At 36.8% G+C, this 23,806-nt stretch overlaps 2 protein-coding genes across 2 annotated transcripts; both read right to left on the minus strand.

The window, feature by feature from the left end:
• Positions 1-1,975: 1,975 nt before the first annotated feature.
• On the minus strand, positions 1,976-4,195 carry LOC122968756 (liver-expressed antimicrobial peptide 2). Its single transcript, XM_044334210.1, has 3 exons — positions 3,046-4,195; positions 2,729-2,868; positions 1,976-2,366 (listed from the first exon to the last, which is right to left on the minus strand). The coding sequence occupies exons 1-3, from the start codon at positions 3,109-3,111 to the stop codon at positions 2,333-2,335; spliced, it is 240 nt and encodes a 79-aa protein (XP_044190145.1). The 5' UTR covers positions 3,112-4,195; the 3' UTR covers positions 1,976-2,332.
• A 1,499-nt stretch (positions 4,196-5,694) lies between these two features.
• Positions 5,695-20,754, minus strand: scarb2c (scavenger receptor class B, member 2c). The gene is made up of 12 exons (XM_044333933.1): positions 20,523-20,754; positions 19,645-19,802; positions 17,773-17,917; positions 16,809-17,000; positions 16,500-16,591; positions 14,612-14,731; positions 13,574-13,752; positions 13,338-13,456; positions 11,477-11,550; positions 10,891-10,942; positions 8,671-8,823; positions 5,695-8,170 (listed from the first exon to the last, which is right to left on the minus strand). Exons 1-12 carry the CDS (start codon positions 20,643-20,645, stop codon positions 8,132-8,134), a joined length of 1,446 nt encoding a protein of 481 aa, XP_044189868.1. The 5' UTR covers positions 20,646-20,754; the 3' UTR covers positions 5,695-8,131.
• Positions 20,755-23,806: the final 3,052 nt, after the last annotated feature.

The raw sequence follows: 23,806 nt of genomic DNA on the forward strand, positions 1-23,806 counted from the left end.
GACCGCATCAAGAGATTTAAGAGTAGAGGCAGGACAGTGCATATAAATTACATCACCATAGTCCATAACGGATAAAAAGGTTGACTTAACAATTTGCTTTCTGCAATTCTGGGTAATGAATGCCTTATTTCCATAAAAAGAATGCCAGTTTTGCTTTAAAGGACTTTGTCAGTTCATTAATATGTTTTTTGAAGCACAGCTTGTCATCAAGCCAGAAACCAATGTATTTATAAAAAGATACTCTTTCAATTGTTTTCCTATTAAGGGTAGTAATATTCACTTCAGTGGAGCTGTTGCACGAATTTTGTTTTATTGGGGTTTAAAAGTAATTAAAGTTCAATTCAAATTTGCTGTACAGCACAGAAATCAAAATGCAGGTTTTGAAATATGAAACACTAAATCATAATTTTGACATATTGCCTACTAGGGGAAAAACATAATTGTAATTAATTATACTGAATTAACATTGTATTCATGAGAGATTTTCTTAATTTCTTACATTTTATCTTTTTATTATCTAAAAAAAGCTTCATTTGTATGTTTGCTATTCAAAAAAAGGTAGACTGGTGCACATAAATTGTAAACAGTGGTTGAAATAATTAGTTTATACAATACTACAGTTTATTGGTCACACCACTGATATTGTGGTGCCATGTTCGTCTCACTAAACTTGGCTCAGGTCGCCCTCCAGTGGTGAAAATGAGCAGTCAGTGTTCAGCTATTGATGCATCTACTTTTATGTGAATGTCCCCATCATAGGTAAATTTCACATATTAGGCAATAATCCACATAGCGGTAATGTTGTTCTCTGATATGGGCATGAAAGGTAATCCTGACTAACCAAGGGCCAGGCTTTATCTTGTTGTTCATAGCAGACGGTGCGAGCTCCTTGAAGTCTTCTTTACCACTGGATGTCTTGCAGATGGATGTCTTGACTAAATGTTAGCCTCCTGAAAGGTTTACTGTGGAAGTGAATGAAGATAATATTTGTGTTTTCTGTGTCATTTAGGAAGTATCATGCTATTTACCAGCTTCTCTACATTTGAGCTCCTCCACAGCTGGAAGCCTGAAGGCCTGTCGGTCTGAGAGCATCCCTACCCAGACCACTTGCTCAAGAGCATCACTTTATGTGAACATATATCCCAGCACGGTAAAAAAGAGGAAGCCTCATCGAGTCTACTATGTTAACCTGTTTAAGTACTGGATTGAGCCACATGTAGACATCAGTACTGCAGTGGACGGATATCAGAGCTCAACCATCATTTTACCATACATGATCAGCTCTCCTCATTATCACAACACATAAAAGAGCTGAGAGAGCTCTTACATTTGTTGTCTCCAAACCACACATTGCTAAGCATTTGACATATTAACATGTCAAAAATATCCTCACAATTCCCAACAACCTTATTGTTCATTTTAGGTTAAAAGTAACCTTTGACGCAATGATATCTGCTGCCTTTGACACAGTAACCAGTCAGTTTGGTGTCATTATTCACATGAATGGGCAACATTTATGTAAATATATTTGAATTTCAAATTTCTTTTGGCATTTTGTTATGTATTACAAGAGCTTTTTATGAAAAACAGTAAAAAAAAAAAAAAAAAAAGTATAATAATTCAAAACATGTAAAAGCGGTCGGGCTAAGCTTCTCCCTTTAAGTGAAGACTTATGAGAAGAGCATCACCACTTTATGGATTTGGATAAATAAATACTGAATCATCAAATTTTACCTGATAAATTATTTGCCAACCAAAATCAAAGGTTGTTTCATATTATTCGATCGCAATGAAAGAGTAGCAGGAACTGTGAGGAATATTTTAATTTCTTATAAACTCGTTTTACAGTTAAAGACAAACAAAATTTGGGCAGCACAACCTCTTGAAAAAATGTAAAGTATATTTGAGTATTTACATTGTTTACAATATGTACAAATAAATATATAATAATAACATGAAACAATAAACTCCTCACAAATAACGTTGCATTAATATTTATATTTTCTTATTAAACCATTTCATATTCATACAGCCTGTCTGATGTCCTGTAAATTTTATAAAGAAATGAATTGCTAGAAATCCATATCAGTCTAGGTGGAGCCATTTGATTGTTCATGTGGGGTTTACAGCTTTGTTTTGCTGCAGTGCAGTGCCAGATCAGATTACTTTGACTGAACATACGGAGTCATAAACTGCCAGCACGTCTTCAGTTCAAGCTGGAGTATCATAGCAGTAATTTTGCAGACGGTTAATTTGGTATCTTTGGTCCATAAAGCAGATGTTTGCTTTCTATACAGCCACCCTGATGGAGTTGTGTTTGTGCATATCTTCTTCAGGGAGATTTCCAGAAGGAACAGGTATTTTTCCTGTAAAGATAAGGAGGAATTTTATTGCAGTGTCATCAATTTCTGACTTTGTCCTTGCAATGCAAAATGCACGTGGACATGATTAACAGAGCTGTTAGTGTGCCAGTAAAAACTGACGCACTGTCTTATATTGTATTTTATATTGTGTAATGTCACTCAGAGGAAAATACCTGGTCTTACATTGATGACAAAACATTTAAGAGATGCAGATTTATTCATGTTAAAAGCCCTTAAAGCAGTAAATGAAATGTGACAAAAACTCTTCTTCTAATTAGGTGATCAAGTAAACTTCTTCTAGTTTCCCAAATGCGTCAAACATGTTTTTGTTTAGGCTTTAACACCTCTGAGGGGTTCTGCTGTACCTGCAGTATTTTGTGCCGCACTCTAAGTGATCTCTGCAGCTGGCACCCACTGGCTTCATGCTGTTCCAGCGCCACAGCAGTGATCGTTTGGTCCGCTGGATCAACCCATTCCAGTCTTCAGGGGCGGGCATTGAATTGACCTATAAAGGTAAATATAAGACCTTTTTAGAGCTGTGATAACCCTCATGATGTATGGTGATAAAATCAAATACAGTAACTCCATCAAAATCAAAGGCTAAGTGTTGTCTAGCAGAACAAAAGAGATAAAGCCAACTCTCCCATGCAGGACGTAAACAACATAAAGGTTATTAGTTTACCTGAATGGCACAGATCAGACACAGAAAAACTGTAAGAACGATGATTCTCTGCTGAAGAGTCCCCATGCTGTTTACAGATGAAGTTCAAGAGATAAGCTGTTCTTTGGTTGTACTGGTGTGCTGTCCCATTTCACTTATATTAAAGGCTTTAATTAGGTTGGGAGGAGTTACTCTCTGACAGATGTCAAAGATTAATTCTCCAATTACAGTAGCTGCTTTAATAAGTGACTCTAAGGTTTGGCAGAGAAGCTGGTCTCAAAGCCAACGATGTAAACCTCTTTGCACAGTGGTGCTTATCAGTTTTATCATGACAAAGCAAGGTCAAAGGTTATCTGCAGGAAACCAAAGTACACTTTAACCCGGTAATTGAGGACAATTCCACGTCGGAGGTATCCAAGTGAAACCGTACATGTGTGACCAGACACAAACTGTCGACAAGTGCCCATCCACCATTTATTTTACCCTTGAAATCTATAATTCACCAGAGCTGCCAGGCTTTGGACTACAAGAAGAAACCGTCTGAATACAGGGAAAACATGCAAACTCCATATAGAAAGAACCAGGTCCAAGATCCGACCCCTTCATGCTGAGATGTGACCATGCTTACCACTAAACCACATGCTGTAGATACATGAATGGTCTTCTTGAAACCTGAAGCTAGTTTGGATTTGTATGGCTGAGAAAAAAAAGAGAATTAATTTTCCAAAATTACAGTAAAATTAGAGGTGCCAGAATGACTACTGATTTACAGTTTTGCCAGACAGGAACTTCCATCCATTTTGTTCCAATAAGTTTCACTGGCCAACAATGCAAAGCTGTGGTTATACTGCTGTGAATGTGAGGCTGTTTAGGGGTGATAGTTTGACATTTTGAAAAATACACTTATTTACTGTCTTTCTGAGAGTTAGATGAATAGATCAATACCACTTTCATATCTGTCAGTTAAATATGAAGCTAACTTATAGAGCAGACGGTCAGCCTAGCTTAGCACTGAGGGAAATAGATAGCTTAGCTCTGTCCAAAGGCTCAACTGAAAAAAATCCTCCAACTTGCACTTCTAAACAAATTTACATCAAACCAAGATGCATTCAATTGTCTGGTACTAGTTTAGCTGAAAAGTTAGCCTCCTCTCTTGCCCATTATGTTAACTGTGAACTTGCTAGCATTGACGTTAGCAAGCTAATTGAAAATGTAGAGGGACAATGTGTCTGATGTTGTAGTTTCAGGAGAAGTTATGAGCTATTTCTCAGTCAGGCAAATTGGTTCCTGGAGTTTCAGGGGGTTGCCTAGGGTCATGTCTAGATGGTGACCCCAGACCCGCGTAAGATCTCATGAGAATGATCATTTTAACCCAAACCATGATTTTAACCAAGAGGTTTTGTGCCTAAACCTAATCAGACCTTAACCACAGCGTTGTCACATCGTAAAACATAATTATTTTGTACAACGCACACAATGAAGAAACAATGTGTACAAATCTCACAAGAGACCACTGCCTAGCAAGCACACGCACCCACCATGATAGTTCCAGCTCATAATCAACATAAAACTTGTCACTTTTACAAATATGTTGATTAGGGGTCTTTAATGGGGCTGGTAGCCAGGCTAGCTGTTTCCTCCTGCTTCCAGGCTTTATGCTAAACTAAGCTGGTAGCTTTAGCTTCATATTTAGTGTAATTTACAAACGAGTAGTATAGATCTTTTCATCTAACTCAAAACCAAATACAGGAATTTCCCAAAATGCGGAACAATTCCACTGTTTATCAAAACTTTTCCCTACAGACTGCTAAACAAACTAAGACAATTTTGAGCCTTTGTAAACACGGAGCAGCTGGTGATCATAATCTGCACCAATTTCTTTTTTAAGTTACATTTCAACCCCAAAGTTTGTTCCAACCAGCAATGGAAATGGGAATTATCCAGCTGAAAATACTCTATAATGTAAGTATGACTGATCAAAACAGTGAACATTCATTATAATGATCATGTAGTTAAAGAAATGGAAAGAGAAACATTTCCAATATCAAGTCATTTGAAGTTGAGTCATTTTCCCTTCTTTCTTTCTCATTACTTGATGAAGAGACTTTAGTAGAAGGTAGTTAAGTCTCAAGTGTAACCTCTTAAAAATGTTTACAAAACTTCATTATTTATATAGCAGGTTTGTAGGTAATTTGTCAATAGTGTCTTTCAAAATTGCCTTAAGTAGTGTGCAAATATTTGTTTTACTAGATAATGATTCATCTGTTGAAATCAAGAGTGATGTGTGTATGTCTGACTTAACATACTTTCAGGGACACATTTCAGATTAAAGACCAGTTAATTGGGGATAGTCCACATGGGGACAAAAGCTGTGTAAAGGCTGATTTTTGGGTCAGTGGTTAAGATTACGGTAAGTCTTCAGGAAATGAATGTAAGTCTATGTAATGTTCCCAAACTGACCTAAGTAAACTTGTATGTGTGTGTGTGCAGCTATACTGTAATTAGGAACATTTCAACACAAATTTCCAACTTCTGCAAAAAATAAATTAGTCAGATCAACCCCTCAAGTTCGTCATAAGGTGATTCATGCTAGACTGGTGACCTCTATACAAAAAGGAAAAAGTTAGCCAATAATTTTGCAATGTGTGATGGAGGGAACACGGACAAGCCTTCAGAGAATATGAAGCACACAAAGTTTATTGATATGTTGGCGCAAATGACAAGACAATGTGCAAACTGTTACATATGTGACCTACTGAGAGGGTGTAAACATTGATTTTTACTTTTAGTATTGATTTTACTGTTTAAAAAAAATTTCTCTGTTACATATAAAACAAACATTACAACAAAATGAACACAAGACAGCTTGTCAGTGATGTGTGTAAAACAGTCGTCAAATTACAAAAATGACATGTTCTAGTGACATATTCTGTGTAGTGCCGGACAGAAACTCCATTATATTTAATAAAAATTATGGACTGTTCCTAGTGGTTAAAAGGGAAAACACTGTTTTCTATTTGGCAAAATATTTATCAGTAGTGTCACTAGCATTCAGCTGTTTGTACACCAGTGAGAGTATGACTTGACTTCAGCTAAAATTTTTTAAAAATGAAATCACACAGTTGGTAAAGTATTGGAAATAGGAGATAGAAAATATTGCGTGTTTCACACCATCAGGAGACAAGACTTGGTACTTCACACCATGCAAAACCTTTCCCTTTATTCTGCTACTGTTGATGTAATACTATTTGGCTGTTATTCCACATGATATGATTCACACGTACTGTAGATTACTGTGTTTACACTGAAGACTACAACAGAGTATATGGTTTCAAAAGGAAGCTGATTCATTTCACTGCAGATTCAAAGCTCCACTCAACCCAAGACACTGAAGAGATACATCTGAACAAAAACTATCAAAGGTGATATTCAAAAAACATCCAACGTTTTCTGAGAACAACAAATTTCATATGGAATATTATATCATTCAAAAAGGTGTACTTGAAAACAGGGTTTTGTATCTGTAACCGTAGTTTTGTAAAATTGTACATTTATGTTTGCTGCTGATTAAGCTGATTTTACAAAGCTCGATGTACAGAACTGCAACACATGCAACATGCAGTAAACATGTCAAAAGTCTGTATGCATGTACACACACTCACATGCAAGTGTTTTTGCCTCACAGGTCATGTAAAATAAATGTAAAAGTTTACAAAACTATTGTTACAGATATAAAACCTTGTTTTCAAGTACACTTTTTGAATGGTATAATATTCCATAATATTAGGGTACAGAAAAAATATTCACCACATTAAAGGTATACTATGCAGGATTTGTTGGCTGGTGTTTGTAAACACAGCATTCAAAGTTGGCCCCTCCTCCCCGGCTCAACGACACCAAAGCGAGCTGAGCGGCAGCGGTGGTTGAGCGAGCTAGAGAGTAAATGAAGAGAGCGAGTGGCGATAACAAGAACAAAGCTGTAAAATCGGATTTTCTGATTGTTTTAGGGTGGTTGCGTTCTAAAGCACAAATAAACACGCCCACACCCCTGCATACCTCCGCACAACCCTGCAGGAAGGTGCAGCATTGACAGATCTTGTATTTTGTAGACCCCACACCCCATGTGCTGTTATTGGCTAGGAGCTACACACCCACTGACCAAAGGTTGACACCCAGAAGCGTCCTGAACACAGCAAAATAATAAGAAAATCATAAAATACAGGCAGAGGGCAGGGTCTCTGTAGATACATATACCACTACTCACTTCTAGTGATTCATAATTGAGAGGGATTATTTTTGTATGAGTCTATACATTGTTTGTTTGTTTTTTTTTTTTTAGGAAAATCCTACATATTATACCTTTAAGAGTAAAATATTTTGGCTGCAGTCTTTTTGCATAGAGGGACTTTGTAGTTTACTTTGCTTATGCATAGACAATATAAAAACACAAAAATGTTGATCTTATAAAATTATTAAAGAAGAAAAACATTTCTCTTGCACTAATGCAGCTTCAACTTTCTTATTATTAATGCCTCAACAATCTCACCAAACCACATTAAAAACTTATTACAGCTCACTTTTAAAAACACACATTCCTTCATCACTATTTTCAGTTCTGTAGCCATTTGTCTTATGGACACACACATACACTTAGTCTCACACACATACTCAGAAAAGCAGCGATTTCAAGAAAAAATATTGGTCGAATTATTCTCTTAAATTCCTGGGGGTTTGACTCCCCAGAAAATTCAACAATCAAAATTAGATTTGGTAGGAGATTTACATGATTCATTTCAAGTTATTTCAATCCAAAATCCCATATTTAGAAGTAAAAACGAATACACTCAAATTGAGAAATAGGGATTTCAAAATCATTACAACTCACTTGAAAGGAAAACATTAAACCCAAACCTATAACAAACACAGTCCTCTTGACTTTGTATCCTAAAAGCATTAGATTAAAAACTGTTTAAAAGATGGAAATGTGGTTACGAAAGGAAACTTGTACTTGAGTAGCTTAAAACTGCAGATCCATTGAACTTGTGAAATGTTGGTTTATACTAAAGCAAATATGGCAATCCTCCTTCTTTCACATCCTTTTTTGGTGCTATGATGAGAGCAGGGGCTGTCGTTCAGCAGCAGTGCTCTGAAAAATGAAATCACACACAAAACAAATATTACCATAAAATATTATGTCTATTAATAGTACATAATAGACATTAGTCATATCTATTCACATGAATGTTTGAGCTTCAATGTACAGAATGATGTATGTGCAGAGTTTTCACATTCATCTGCTGAAGGGGGAAAGTTTCTTGCCTTAAGACGTATATCTACGAGCAGGATTTTGTGACATCAAAAAAAAATAAAAAAAATTGGGAGGCCAATCATGGTCCAATCTGCAACTTATAGAAATGTGATGTGGAAACTTGAAGCCTCCAGACATCTTTTGTCTAGCAGTTAAACTTTTGCAAAGATAAACATTTTCATATTTATTGATTTAGGGTTTTTCAATGAGGGAAAAGGAATAGACGTAATTTTAAGAATGTTTAACAAGGTTATTAAACTAACTCAGAACAAACTCAAATGAAAGTGACTTTTCTACATGACCACACAAACTCATCAGTGTTTATCTCAAACACTCACCTCTGGGATCTTTTGTCGACACATCAGGAACATGAAGATTCCTCCCAGGAGGATGCCTAGACCTATCAGCATGAAAGGAATGTTCACCACCACATTCTCCTCGAGAACAATCACCTTCAGCTTTCTGACTGAGGCGTCGTCGATGATGACGCTCTACGAAAATGGTGGGAGAAAAGACTGGGGGTGAGTTACAGTTCAACTCAGCACATAAAACTGTCTGAAATCACTCCCTCGTTCACTCATTCACTACTCCCTATATAATAGACACTCAATAGTTTACTCAATAGCGAGGAGTAAAGTGAGATTTCGGACATTTACTAATCTTTATCAGTTTGTGTCATCACCGTCAGCTGTAGAGTTGCACAACAGTAATTTTTATCTATAAAATGCACTGCATTGCATTTTGGGATTGTCAACAGAAGGAGTGTACATGCCAGAATACAACTTTTTTTCATGTCAGTGTGGAATTTTTGAGAGCTCTATATAGAGATCAATTCCAATTCAATTACAATTCAATTTAATTCAATTTTATTTATATAGCGCCAAATCAAAACAGAAGTTATCTCAGGGCACTTTTCACATAGAGCAGGCCTAGACCATACTCTTTAATTTACCGAGACCCAACATTCCCCAAAGAGCAAGCAAAATTTGCACACTCTAAATTCTTAAACAATAAAATGACAGAGGGCAAATATAGTGCACTATCTAGTAAACAAGGAGTGATTTCAGACACAAGAGTCTACAGCCATGCTAGCACTACTGTGTGGCTGTACTTAGGTACAGTGGTGCCTAAGTACAGTGGTGCCTAAGTACAGTGCGTGTTCATCATCTTAGTTTAGCATGGTAGCATGCTGACATTTGCTAATTAGCACTAAACAAAAGTACAGCTGAGGCTGATGGGAACGTCATCAGTTTTGCAAGTATTTGGTCATAAACCAAAGTATGGGAAAAGTCTAATTTAGACCTGATTATGGTGCTGGATGAAAAGTAAAGAAGAAGTCAGGTGATCACCAAAGTCATTAGGATTCATCCTCTGTGCACCATGGATATTTGTACAAAATATTATGGCATTCCATTTAATATTTGATGAGATATAGACTGATCAGCTGACATTGTCATCCCAAGAGTCACACTGCTAGTGAGGCAACAGTGAACAAAGAAAACACTACCTGAGGTCAATTATCTATTACAGTAAACATTTAACTTCATTATTCTGTCATTTCGTGTCTGTTATTTATTGCACCCAAGTTGAGTGCTTTCATAAAAGTAGGTGCTTTTCAAAATGTCAATCATCTAAATTTAGAACAAACAGGCCTTTTTCACAGCAGAAAATCACAGGTGTTACTAATAACATTAACGATGGCTCTGCTCTACTCAAGTAACTACAGTCCCAGTAAATCACGACTGTAAAACTGAAGCAGCTAAATTAAATTCAGCCATCATTAATTTCATTATTTACATCTGTGCTTTTCCCACTCCCACATGTCAGAATACCATCCATGGAAAAGGCCTAGTAAGGTCCCTGCCAAAACCTGTCACCTTAAAAGTTTTATTGCCACATCTGTGTCTTCTTGTTTGTGCTCTCATTATAAGACTCAACTCATAGAGACTTAAAGTCTCTTAAAAACTTGGATCTAAGTCTTATAGACTTAGACGATGGCTCTGCTCTACTCAAGTAACTACAGTCCCAGTAAATCACGACTGTAAAACTGAAGCAGCTAAATTAAATTCAGCCATCATTAAATTTTATCTCTAACTAAGTCTTATAGACTTAGTTCCAGGCAAGATTAAACAAAGGTTTTAATTTTAAAAAGACAAAAACAGGGAAGGCACATATTGATCTCAGCCTATTAATCTTAACTGTGGGTACATAGGCTAAATGACACTGGTATCCCATCTTAAAAAGAGGAATCCACTTTACAAACAAACCACTGTCTGAGCCAATCAGCAACAAATACTGAATATTACCTTGTTGATAACATAAATGCAAACATTTTAATGTGTAGTTTGAATGCTAGAGTCCAGCAATGAGATACATCACTGAGATTCTGTGACTGACAGATGGACGTAATGGGTAAGAACAATAAACTCTTTGTGCTTTGAGTCTCTGAGTATGGCATACATTTAATTTGGATTTGGATTGTTGATGATCTGCCTGCAAATCAGTGTTTTAGTATGACTGAGACAACTATGACAAAAAAGGTTTGTGTGTGTTTGTACCTCATTTAGGTAAACCACAGGTAAGACCACTGTCCTCACGTTTCCCGTTTGACTGAAAGAAAAATGAAATTTACAATGTTTTTCCCACCATCAGTATTATTTTGTGGTTCTTATTAGTATTCCGAACATTCACTCATAAATGAATACATAAGTGGCAAAGATACATTCAGAAAACTTCATTTGATGTTGTCTTACAACTAAATCTTTATGAACATGCTATTCAGTGTGTAAATACATAGTTGCAGTGTTAAAACTGTTTCTGTTACAAGGTTAGTTTGTCTGTCTAGACATCGTTTGACAACATGTTTATCTGATAGGTCTAGACTCAACATTATCGTGCTGTTTTGTTTCTTCAGACCGTGAAGTGGATGCGTAACAAGTGAGGCAGGACTGTCCAAAAGTCCATTCATCATGATGATGGTGGCATAACTGCTTTATAGTTATCTTACTAGCAACCCTTCCTAGACTATGGTAGTCATGCGGCTATTACAGCTTAATATGAAGCCAGTATGGTTAATAAAACAAGAGGCAGTGTCACCACAGCTAGGCAGTAACTAGACACCGATGAGGTCAATGAGTTGATTACCTGAAGGTGGGAATTTTCTCTACATAGACGTTGATCTGGATACGCTTGGCTGCTTGCAGGACGAATCCTGTCAGCTGCAAAACAGAATAAACTTTGTTAGGAACACATAGTTTTAATTTGTAAATTAAAGGTGAATAACGACATTTAACAGTGCTGATGTGTATGCAGAGCTATACACACATCTGTCAGAGCTAATGTAAGAATATTTGTCCTATTACAGCCTCTAATAATTATTTAGCATATTCAGCAGCAATACCACATGTTATCAAGCCACCACGTATTATGTTCAAGATCTTTATGCTGAAAATATTTTTCAGTCAATGCTTTTTGTATTTCGCTTTGGACAAAAGCATCTGCCAAATGAATAAATGTAAATCTGGTTCGGCAGAATTGATCTGAGAGCTAACAAACCAACCATCCCATGTACACACTAATGAATGCTGTAAACAGATTATCTGCATACATCTTTATCGTAGGTGATCAAAGTGAAATTCACAGCTCTGAAGCTGGAAATGTACATGGTTTGGTCTTCCTCTTGAGTTGCACAGGGCGCTGCCGCCCACAGTATTTATGACAGGATTCAGTCTCAATGATGTCATATGGTGACACAGTGAAGATTATAGTATATTAGGGAGAGTAAATAGACGAGACAGTAGCTTGTTTACTGGGTTCAAAGACGTGTAACTTTATGATGTCACCACCTTACATGTTGATCTTCATAAAGTGTAAGTGAATTAGTATAAAATGAAGTGTTCTGTACGTGTCACAATTATTTGGGCAACTTTTTTTTCCACATTTTACTTCCTTGTTTAAGACTAGGCTTTAATTTAATAGATAACATTTAAAATTATATCAATGCAGTCTTCTAAAATGTACTGCAAAAAGAAAAAAGAAGTTAAATAATGTCTAAATTCAACTTTTTCTTTTTAAATGGGGATGGTTAAAGCATGTTTTCAGATATATATCACTGAACTTCAAATGCAAAGCAAGTACTACATGTCCTCCAATCTGCAGAGAGACTCAAACTACACTCTGTCTTAAAACTGATTAATTATTGCACAAATATTTTATGCCTTACTTATCTTTCCTTGCTTTGATCTTGAGGTATATCAGCCAAATAACTTTGTTAACAATATCTTGGACTCCTCTAATGGATTGCAATGTTTTAAATATTTAAATCATGTATACTTTTGCCAGCAGGCAATACAAAATGGCACCACGAAGACAAAACAAAACTTAATATAAATTTTGCTTTAAAGTGGACGATGGAAAATGACTGTATCTCTGAGTCAGGAATTATCTGAGGGGGCGGCAAATAGTAACCCCAAACCCAAGTACATACAGGATTACATGAAACTACTCTTAGTAACTATCTTTTTATTTTATATTTATATTTTTATCTTTTTAAAATTCTTTCTGATAAACACACATTTAGCCACACAATGTGCATCTGAAGACATAGTACTTTTTCTGGTCTGCTTCATATAATCACTGATTTGCCACAGGCTCAGTTATCACTACATATGATAAGAGCTGTTAGAGCTTATCTCTGGTGACAGCTCTGTACCAAGTACCTCTGCTTTAATTTTTAACCACTGTTTAAAAAAAGAAACTGCCTTAAAGGACCAGTGTGCAGGATTTAGTGGCATCTAGTGGTGAAGTTGCAGATTGCAACCTAATGAATACACCTCCCCCAAGGTACAGAAGTTAAGAAGCTGAGATAGTTCACCATCTAGTGGTAAGCAAAATGTCTTAGTGCCAAGTTTTATGCCAGTTTTCAAATCAGTTTATTACATTTTCAACATGAACTAACAATTTGCAGACAAATGACATCTTCGAGTATTAAAGTTAGAATTCCTACCGGATTGATATCGATGGTAGTCTCGTGATGCTCCTTCTTAGGCTTCATGCCAAATACATCCTGAACAAATTTCTCATCTGCCTGGTAGAAGTGTGGTGAAGACATTATGATGGGAGCTCCTAAACACACAAAATAATCAGTTACAACAACATTATGGAAGATGTTGAGCAGAGCAGATACAGAAAAACAACATTTCAGGTGATGATAATACACCAGCTGCTTAATGCACTTCCCACCTTGTTTACATGCACTGACATTAAGCACACCAGAGCCCAGGCAGTTTCCAGCAGGGACACAGAAGCCTGCATTGGCTGGGTTCACAGTCAGATTGGCGAACACCTCACTGGGGGGACTGAAGCGGTACCCAGGGATCCCCTTCACTATCACATCCTCCTCATATAAAGCATACAGAGACCTTTGAAATAGAGTCAGATGCTGGTTAATCTTTGCAGGCTCGAATAAATTCTGTAAAGCTGAAAGAGCAACAAAAGAGGAAAGGTTTGCGCAGATTTTGCTCTATGGTAAGCTGGTTTACAGTAAACCTACTCAGCACAATGTTTTGGTATGCCACTGCCTCATAAACCTTGACTGTTGAGTCTCTTCACAATCTCAGCCAGCAGTTAGTTAACCTGTATACGTTGTACTCTCTGTTCTGATGTATGAGCAATCACAAATAATTAATATTAGTTGTTTTTAAGCAGCACTAAATCAGTAGTAAGCTAGCAGTGACCTCATTCAAGAGGCTAACACTGACCAGCTATGCAAGCAACCAGGTTAAATAGGCATCCATAATCCAGACCTGAATAATGCTGAGGGAAAGGCTTAGGAAGACATTCTTAGCATGATTGAGGGGAGAGTTGTTTCCCTAACTGACTCAAGCCAGGCAGATAAGACCAGACAAAGAATGTCCAACAAAAAAAGCAACAGAGAGCCATAGCTAATTGAGATTGCTTTTATAGTACCTAAAGCTGTTGGTGTGTTCAGAACTGTTAAGCAAATTTTCCACTGAGTGGAATACCTACCTAGTGTGTTTTCAACATCTATTCACTACAGATTCTCAATGAAAAAATAATTGTACACAAAACCCAAATGAGTTTAGTGGTCAAATGTAAAGGCTCTGACTCCACTTTTTATTCTATCAGCCCAAGAGATGCCAGGAGCTTCATCTGAACATACACATAAAATACATAAATATGATGATTTGGTATTTGCTCAGAAACATTTGTGGATACACTTAGTCTTGCAGTATGGTCCTTGGAAAACTTGGAACTCACCTGCACAGGTCAGAGGAGAACATGTAGAGCGTCTCATTCTTGGTGATGACTGGATGGAAAGACGCTCCGTTGGTTCCATTTATCATATTGCACTCATCAGAGGTCCACCAATTCAGTGAGCTGCACGCATACACAAAAAAGTGTAGTATTAATGTGTTTGTTTGCGTCAGTTTGTCATTTATGCATTTCAAAATCAAGCACTTTCATGCATTTAGAATACCCAGCATCTAACAACACCTCTCCTTTGTCAGCTGATTGACATCTAAACAATTTGTTAGCTAAAAAATATATTTTTTTAATGTTTTAAAGGGTGTGAGCTTGCAGTAGATCAAGATTGCAAAACATATGTAGGTCAGAATAAGGCTAAAGCTGCTGCTGCTCAAACCGAATACAAATCCTTTGTGTGATAAAGGAAAAATCCAATGCTTTAAGGCCCTATTTTAACCATGCAAGTGCAACAACAAGCACAAGGTTGTAGGTCTTGTGCATGGACAGCGTGGGCATCTCCATGCGCACCTACTAGTTTGTTTCATGTACGTGCAGCAGCCCAAAGTGCAAAAGGGATCAGTGGGTGTGATGATTATTGAACACTCTCTCAGCCAGTCACATCACAGGTCTCATAGCTCTGAAACGGCTGTGCCAATCACAGTTAAGCGTAATGACAGCTCAACAAACAAATGTCTGGATGGTTCAGAGCGCCACAACATGAACACACATCACCACAAATGTGCAGCCAAAGACAGATGGACACAGATGGAGCAGATTTAACTGTCCTGCTGCCTTCAGACGCTGCAGGGATTTAATGAACTGAAGGAGGAGCTTTTCATACAGTATAAAACAGCTGTGGGCAAAAGATACTCTAAGAATCACCCACATTCATTCATAGTTCAATGCAGACTAATTTACTGACATTCCTACTTTAACCACATTGAAGGTTATTTTCTGTGCCAATTTTGGTTGTAGAGTGTTTAATTTAAATAACTTATTCATATTTCAAGAATTAATCCATTATTGCAGCACGTTTGCAGTAAGTATATAGTTTGCTCTTGTTGATAAAATCACCAAAGCAGCAGCAGATTGACGCTGCGCCAGAAAGAGACGTGGTTGTGAGACGTCTCTTTTCAGCACAATGTCTAGGACCAAATTTCAACCAAAATACAACAACTCGCTTTGTGCTGCTTCATTTGAATGATCCTCCCACCTTTGTGCCTCTCCTCCCACCTTTTGCTCTGCACGGGTCACCAAAATACCACACAGACAGGCAAAGCAAGTTTCAAGGTCAGGAAAATACCAAATAGTCGGAGTGCTGGTTGTTGCGCCTCCACAAAAAAAGGGCCTTTAGTCTGTGTGCTAGCCTAAGCTAACTGCCTGCAGGCTGCAGCTTCATATTTAACTTACAGATTTAAGAGTTGTATTGATCTTCTCATCTAAGTGCAGTGTTACCTGGCTAACAAGTCAAGTATGGAAGGTCATCGTTATATCTTACTGACAGACTCGACAGAAGAGTCAGAAATTAGTTTTTAAAAGAGAAAAAGAGATGAAAGAAAGCATTAAAAAGAGGATTAACATTGGAGTGGCTTTTTGAGATGGAAAGCTCTTTAGACAGACACAGTGAGTAGCTTTCCCTGCTTTCTGTTAGATATGACCATGATAGACTATTTGAGTTAGTTGCTTTAACTAACCAATTAACCTAAATAATCATCTCATTAATCATTACATGGACAGCCCCAGAAATAGTGTTATATCAACTGTGATATGACAATGATTTTATATATAATTATATTACTTATTGTCCCAACCTCATCCAATGAATTTGCATGTGATCAATGATTCTCACTGATTGGATTTACAGAGTGACTTTATGCTGCAGGTCAGCAGAGACAATTACCTTTCACCATTCCATGTATCCACTCGAGCAAAGTCCCTGTAGTCTTGCTGGCCAGTGAAGAACATGTATTCTCCATCATTGGAAGCATTGGACTGTAAGCAAAAAAACAAACAAACAGCTCTCACACAACAAAGCCAAAAACAAAAAACAAAAGAAGTGTGTCTATAGAGTAGAATTAATCTAAAACTTTTTTGTGATTTCTATAGGTTTTCTGTGCAATTATCTTGATGATTTTGTACCATTACATGAACATAATCACTTCAGTCTGTAGAATGTATACAATAATGTATTAATATGCTGAAATGAGACCTTGTAGAAGAGTCCGAAAACGTCATCCAGCTCGGGTCTGATCACTTTGAGGGTTTTGAGCAGTTCATCTTCATATCCCCACAGCAGCTCTCCCACTGTACGGGTGGTGAATAGGCCCTCCCCTGTGGACTTCATGTAGGATGAGATAAGGCTGGCCACCAAAGAGGTTTTCTTGAATTTCTCCATCACCGTCTACAAGGAGGGAGGAAGGAAAGGGGTCAAGTTAAAGACAACCTCTTATGTAAGGAGCTAAATTTAATAAGTTCTATGACAAAATTAATCATTTACTTGTGTAACATTTTTAAAAAATATATAGGGATGTTCACATTACAGTAGCACATTCCTACAGAACATATAATCACTGATTCACTGCTATATTTTTTAACAGTGAAAGGAAATCATCCAATAAAGAAAAATAAAACACTTGAGACCAGAACAAGATTATTAGATAAAAACTAGACAGCATGTACCAAACTGTAACCTGCAAGAGTAAACTATTGCATTTCTCTGTCAAGTTAGTTTAATAATTATCAATAGTAGCTGTAAAAAATTAAATTTGCATCATATGAACGCTAAATGATAAACATTATAAAAGTATAAAAAATTATGAATTTCTTTAGAAATCCTTTTCTTTTTTTGTGGCTGCTGAAAATCATCCCATAACCTTTTAGGAAGGCATAACACCTGATTTACTCTGCATTATTTCATAGCTGTAACCTTTTTGTTCCAAAGAGTGAAGCACTTAATATTTAAAATAAATAAATTAAATAAATAAAACTGGGGATCATTTTTGTAACTGAGGAAAACCATATTTTGTGCTATTTATTCCACAGGTATAAATGTGAAAGCTAGTATTGAAATCCAATGCTTTCACTGTCAAAAGAAAATAATACTACTGTGACTCAATAATGTATTATCAAACCACACTGGGGATCTAGTGATTTGATGGATTTCTTCAGCTCACCACGGCGGGGATGTTGACTGTCCTGATGAGGTCACTCTCTGGACCTCGGGACATGTTGGGCTGGAATATGTAGGTTTTAGTGTTGACAGCTGTTACTTTGGTGCCATTTTCATGGAAGCTCACTTCCTCCATAGGCCGGTACTCCCTGTATAAAAAAAAAACAAAACACAACTGGGTTAATTGTTACAGAGCGGCAGCCAAACATGTAGAGAGAGAAACAAACTTTAAATAAGTTTGTTCAGGATGACGATATGGCTCTATCTTCCTACATTCAGTCTTAAATCCCTAAGTCCCATGTTGAGTATTAAACACAACATTAACATTAACACCATACACAAGGATGGCCAAGAATTTGGCACCTCAAACTGCAGAAATAAATGGTACTTCTGTAACGAAAGTCATATTTGGCTCAAATACAGCATGGCACACAGAAGTAGAGGTTTCCTCTGTGGTTTTTTTTCCCTTCCTGGCTCAATTTCATGCCACCGTCAAACAAAACACATCCTTGCGGTTGTTGGGCAACACAAACAGCTGTTGTGATGCAATTATTGATGACTGAAATTCCTCTCCAACTTCTCTGTTCACAAAGGTGAATCTCAGCTGTTCTACACTACACTGATTATCTTCTTGTAACTTGAAACTTGTAATTGTGAAAGTGCAGGTCAGGAGATTGAATTAGAATCACTTTTTCTCAACAACTTCAGAGAGGAACATTTGTGACTATTTGGCTCAACTTCATGTACAACTATAAAGATTTTGTAGTGCCAAAAAAGATGTGTATGGTGTAAAAAAAATAGGGGTTTACAGGATAATATGAACTTAAAGTATGGACTGGGTGAGTTATGGGTCAAAGGGTTATTTCAAGTAACACCCCATTTATACAGATAGTGAAAGCTTTCATAATCCTTGTCACCTCAAGTATTAACCCTACTCATCACTGGGTTGGCAGTTAAACCTGTCATGCTGTTAAAGAGCTGCTATTTGGCACAATGAAATGTTTTTGGCAGCGGAAAAGAAGGAAGGGAAAACAAAATTAATTCAGAGGTGCAGTCCTAATATCAAAGCGAGACAAACTGGCAGCTGTACAAAGCTACTGTGTCAGTGTTGACGGTGGAGAGTCAAATAAGCTGCTTATTTATCAAGCCAGCCAGAGGCAGAACGAAACTAATTTTTCTCTGCGTCTAACCCTGCTGAATGTCACTGTCATTTATGTAAGGATAATAATTCCAGAAAAGCAGAACATGTGGTTTTTAAAATGAATTGAAGAGCTATTGTTTTTTTTTCCACTGTATTTTTTAACTGATGCAAATACAACATGCTTGAAACATCTGAGTGACCACATGAGCATAAATATTTTCTAAATAAATACACAACCAAACATATTTTGGACAGCTCTCCATTTTGTGTCTGGTAGCTTTTTTTGATTTTATTGTGCACCGCAGATGCCCTGTGGTCACATTTTTTATGTAAATCTAACCTACTTAAATGCTGAGAATTCTTGACAGACAAATGATTGCTCTGTGGACTTATTTTCTTTGTCAATCAAAATACTTTTATAGTAGTGGATGTTCTGCTTTCATGTGCACCTCTGCCCTAAAGTAAGTAGTAAGTAGTAAGTATCTTCTTTTTTTTTTCCTTTGTGTTTCGGTTAATCTAATCATCATCTTGGCGCCTTTCCACTTTGAGGAATGATGAGATTTCCATTGTCTTTAAGACAGCCAAATGCTTTAAACTCACTCCAAGAGTACTAGTTTTACCCCACCCCCCTTTAAATCTACATGGCTTGTCTTCTGACTGTGACATCTGCATTGTTTTGTTTAACCAGACGAATGGAGAAACAAAAGTTAAGCCTTTTTCCATTTCCTCTCTCACCTATATGTATATGGCCCAATCTCCACCACAGCGGGCTTGTCCCCATCCAGCACTTCCAGGGGATTGGTCAGATTGAAGAAGTAAAACTGCATGTAGATAGGTGCTGGTGGATTCTCCCAGGCATCAAACGCCAATGTGCCATTCTTCAAAACGATTTCCTATGGGGGGACAGAGGGCAGTGGGTTACAAGTCCTGCACAGCTGAGAAAAATGTGTGACTTCAGACGGATCATTTCCTGCTGACTAAGCTTGTCCTCCCATCATATGACAAATAACCTTTCTGTCTGAAAGTGGTGAAATCACCATGTGATTTATGAGTTTATGTTGTGTTACTTATTTCACATTAAAGTAGGCCAATGAGGGGAGGATATCACAGAGCTGGTATATATAGAAGCAAAATAACATTGAAAGCAACTATGTCACTCAAGTGGTACTCATTTAAATTATGTATAACAAAATTTTAATTAATTACTTTTTATGATAGGAATGGACATTTTTAAGATAAATAACATAACAGTTATTAAAATAGTTCATAAAAATGACTAAATACAAGTTGTCTGTGACAGTATTAGCAGTAACTAGAACAACAACATGTCTAATTTTGCTAGTCGTCTGAAAATAGCGTTCCTAAATGTGAGTCATTTGTAAAACATTCAGCTCAATTAGTCAGCTGAAGAGCAACAAAGCTATCCAGCTAACATTTACATATTGAAACTTAGTGGCGAAATGGAAACACGACAGACTGTCTTTGTTGTTTGGTCAGTTCAAGCTGTAATGTATAACATTAGCCGTCACCAAAATGTTAGCTTACTAAGCGATTGTCTAACGTTAACGGTTGATTTTAAAAACGACGTTAGCCTGAATAAACTGCTTGCTTACCTTTTCAACCACCGACTGTAGAAAATGTGGAAACACGTTAGACAAGACCATAGAAATGCCCGCAATCAGAAGTAACATAGAAAACACTCCAGTGCTGTAAATGCAACATAGTTTCAGTAGCATGATGGGCGGACAGGTTGATATCTCGCAGCGACAGCCTCAACTGACATTAGCTACAGTGTGTGTTGTGTTTGTTGTGAGAACTTGCTCGATGGAGCAAAGACTGCCGCGAACAGAACAAAACAATTCCCTGTTACCACTTCCGCTTTCCTTCGACAGTCGACGGCTTCCTGAAGCACGCAGCCGTGACGTACACACATTACAGTAATGTATTTAAAATAGCTGACGTAATGCAAGGTATAATTTATAATTCTGGGATATATCGGCCTCAAACATTCATTTAGTGGCTGATAAAATAACGTTTTTTAAGACATTAGCTAGTTGTGAAAGCCCAACTGTAAGGAGAGTATCTATCTTGCAGATGAACACTCTTTGTTTTTAATCACATGACAGTAACACCCCATCTTTCAGTCTATTGTCAGAACCTTTTCACTACCTGTTAGTGTCAAACAAAGGCCAAAACATTATAATATAATCAGTGGTGGAAAGTAACTAAGTATATTTACACAAGTACTCTATTTAAGTACAATTTTGAGGTACTTGTACTGTACTCGAGTATTTTCATTTTATGCTACTTAATACTTCCACTCTACTACATTTCAGAAATATTGTACTTTCTACTCCACTACATTTATTTGACAGCTTTAGTTACTTTTCAGATGAAGATTTGACACAATGGATAATATAACAAGCTTTTAAAATACAACACATTGTTAAAGATGAAACCAGCGGTTTCCAACCTTTTTGGCTTTTGACATCTTACAAAAAGTAATGTGTAGTCATATTTCAGATGTCTATGAGTTGTTAACAGCTCCACCAAATTTTACAAACAGATTTTTCCCTCTAAACTTCTCACACGGTTTCATTTCAATAAATGTTCAAATGATCCAATATTTCACCAAAAATCAAAGGTTAGAGAAAAAGCCCAAAAACTGAAAGCAGATTTGTGTATCAGAACTTTTTTTTTCTTCTTTTCTCCCTCATTAATCATCTCACAACCCCTCAGATTTATCTGGTGACCCCTTGGAGGGCCTGATCCCTAAGTTGGGAACCACTGGATTAAACTAGGTAACTGTATATATAGTAGTTCAAACTAGCTCCACCTCCGGCAGCTGCAACAGTAACATGCTGCTTACACACTGATGATGTCATGATGTTATATATAATAATATATCAGTCAGAGGGACCAAACCACCACCACCAAGTACATTTTGCTGCTAATAGTTATGTACTTTTAGGATTTTTCATGCAGGACTTTTACTTGTAATGGAGTATTTTTACATTGATGTATTGGTACTTTTACTTAAGTAAAGGATTTGAATACTTCCTCCACAAGTGGATATAATATTGTGTTGTTTATTTCTATGAGATAAACATTTTAACTGCATGGGCTTATTTCTTGATACACTAAAGACAAGCAAAAATAGAGCAAAAATGTGGCAAAACATATATAAAATATATCCAGGTTTTTCTATTAAGGACAATGTTTCACTGTTATCAGGACTTGTTGTGGTGTTGCGCAATGTAAGACAGAAAACAGACGTAAGACTTGGGGGAAAGATTTCAATAAAACTGCAGCAAATTTGAGCTGTTATATGTGATAATTTGATACAAGCCAGCAGTTTGAATATTAGTATAACTATGTCAAAACTCAGGTTACACTTTGTAAGTGTAAACCTGTCACCATGCACCATTCTGCCACTGATTCTGATGGTGCAGTAGGTCCGAGGTTGGATCACCAACCGGATCCTCCAAACGCCCCTTATTCATTTTGTTTGTTTGTGGTAATTTTATTAACTGCTTGTGAATATGCACCTCTACAGCAGTATATCAACTGAAAGTCCTGCATTATTAACTGTATTTTCTATATTTCTTATATAGGTGTCCACAGCGCTCAAAATTGACAGGGTGCATATTCCCAAATAAATTAGAGTTATGTTTTATTTTTAATACAAATGCACCTTTAATTTCCTCTCCCCATATTTTTCATCCTCTCCACACTGACACTAAATCTGTAAATGTTAAGTGCTGAAGTACCCTTATGGAAAGCACTTAACGGCCTTGAACAATTTCTTGGTTAAATAACAATTTCCTGTTACCTATGATTCAGGTCAATTCAGTGTAAGATGCAGGAGCTAGAAGAAAAAACAGAACCACCAGTTTTCTAATGGTTCTCACTTACACAGAAACCCTGCAAAAATATGACATAGTCTCATATATTTAGATAGCTTACATGTTTTAATGGTTTGTATTTTTTATTGTCTAGGTCACCTTCAATTGCTCTTTGTGCAAAGATGCCTTTTAGCTACTTTTAGATTTAAAAAAACCCCTACTATTTATTACTAAAGTACCTCTCCAATCGAAAGTGTGTTTTGCTTATTTTTGCTTCACATGGATGTTTAAGTTTCACTGTGCAGAATGATATTAGTGCAGCATTTGAGACTAGAAGGCTTTTTTCACATTCACCAGCTGAAAGTGGAAAAAATCTCTGTGCCCATAGAAAATCAGAGTTTATGGCATGTACCTATGAGCATGATTTGTGATATCACAACTAGTTTGAAAGATAACATGGTCCAGTATGTAACTTATACAAGAGTGATCGGGAAAGTTGAAGCCCCCAGTGTACAGACACTGAGAAGGGACTTAGTAGGAGGAGTAAGTAGGAGACATTTTGTGTCCAGCAGTTACATTTTTCAAATTTACTGTATTTGCATATTTATTGATTCTGATTTTTTCAATGAGGGAGAAGGAGGAGGAGAGAAAAAACATATCAGACACATATTATTATTCCAAGCAGTTTTTTATACAGTGTATCTGACATCATGTCTGGAGAGGCTCCTTAATTATAACACACAAAAAAAAACCCCAGCTGTAGTAAATATCTTTTCCACTAGATATCACTGTTGTGATAGTTACTGAGACTTCACACCACTGCCTACATTCTTTGCTGCCCCATAAACTGAAGTCATAGTTTTTGTTGAGTCAAACCGTCGTGTTAAAAGGGCCACACCTTGACAAAGCGGATGAGCAGGCATCTGTGTGTCTCTATATTTCTGTCTCTCATTTTTCTGTCCATAATAGTTGACAGAGATATTCAAGAAACATTTCATTCTAAAGACACTGATCAAATTGATTTTAAAAATCTTTTTATACCTGCCAGGACA

This window comes from Thunnus albacares, chromosome 18, assembly GCF_914725855.1.
Source record: "Thunnus albacares chromosome 18, fThuAlb1.1, whole genome shotgun sequence".
Lineage (NCBI taxonomy): Eukaryota > Metazoa > Chordata > Actinopteri > Scombriformes > Scombridae > Thunnus > Thunnus albacares.

Excerpts from the sequence above, each read along its gene's own strand:
- LOC122968756 (XM_044334210.1), bottom strand. The coding sequence starts at position 3,111 with ATGGGGACTCTTCAGCAGAGAATCATCGTTCTTACAGTTTTTCTGTGT. Across the intron at positions 2,869-3,045 it reads GTCTGATCTGTGCCATTCAG|GTCAATTCAATGCCCGCCCC; the intron begins GTAAACTAATAA and ends TTACCTTTATAG. Across the intron at positions 2,367-2,728 it reads TGCGGCACAAAATACTGCAG|GAAAAATACCTGTTCCTTCT; the intron begins GTACAGCAGAAC and ends TTATCTTTACAG.
- scarb2c (XM_044333933.1), bottom strand. The coding sequence starts at position 20,645 with ATGCTACTGAAACTATGTTGCATTTACAGCACTGGAGTGTTTTCTATG. Across the intron at positions 17,001-17,772 it reads CAGTCAACATCCCCGCCGTG|ACGGTGATGGAGAAATTCAA; the intron begins GTGAGCTGAAGA and ends CCCTCCTTGTAG. Across the intron at positions 13,457-13,573 it reads TGTCAGTGCATGTAAACAAG|GAGCTCCCATCATAATGTCT; the intron begins GTGGGAAGTGCA and ends TTGTGTGTTTAG.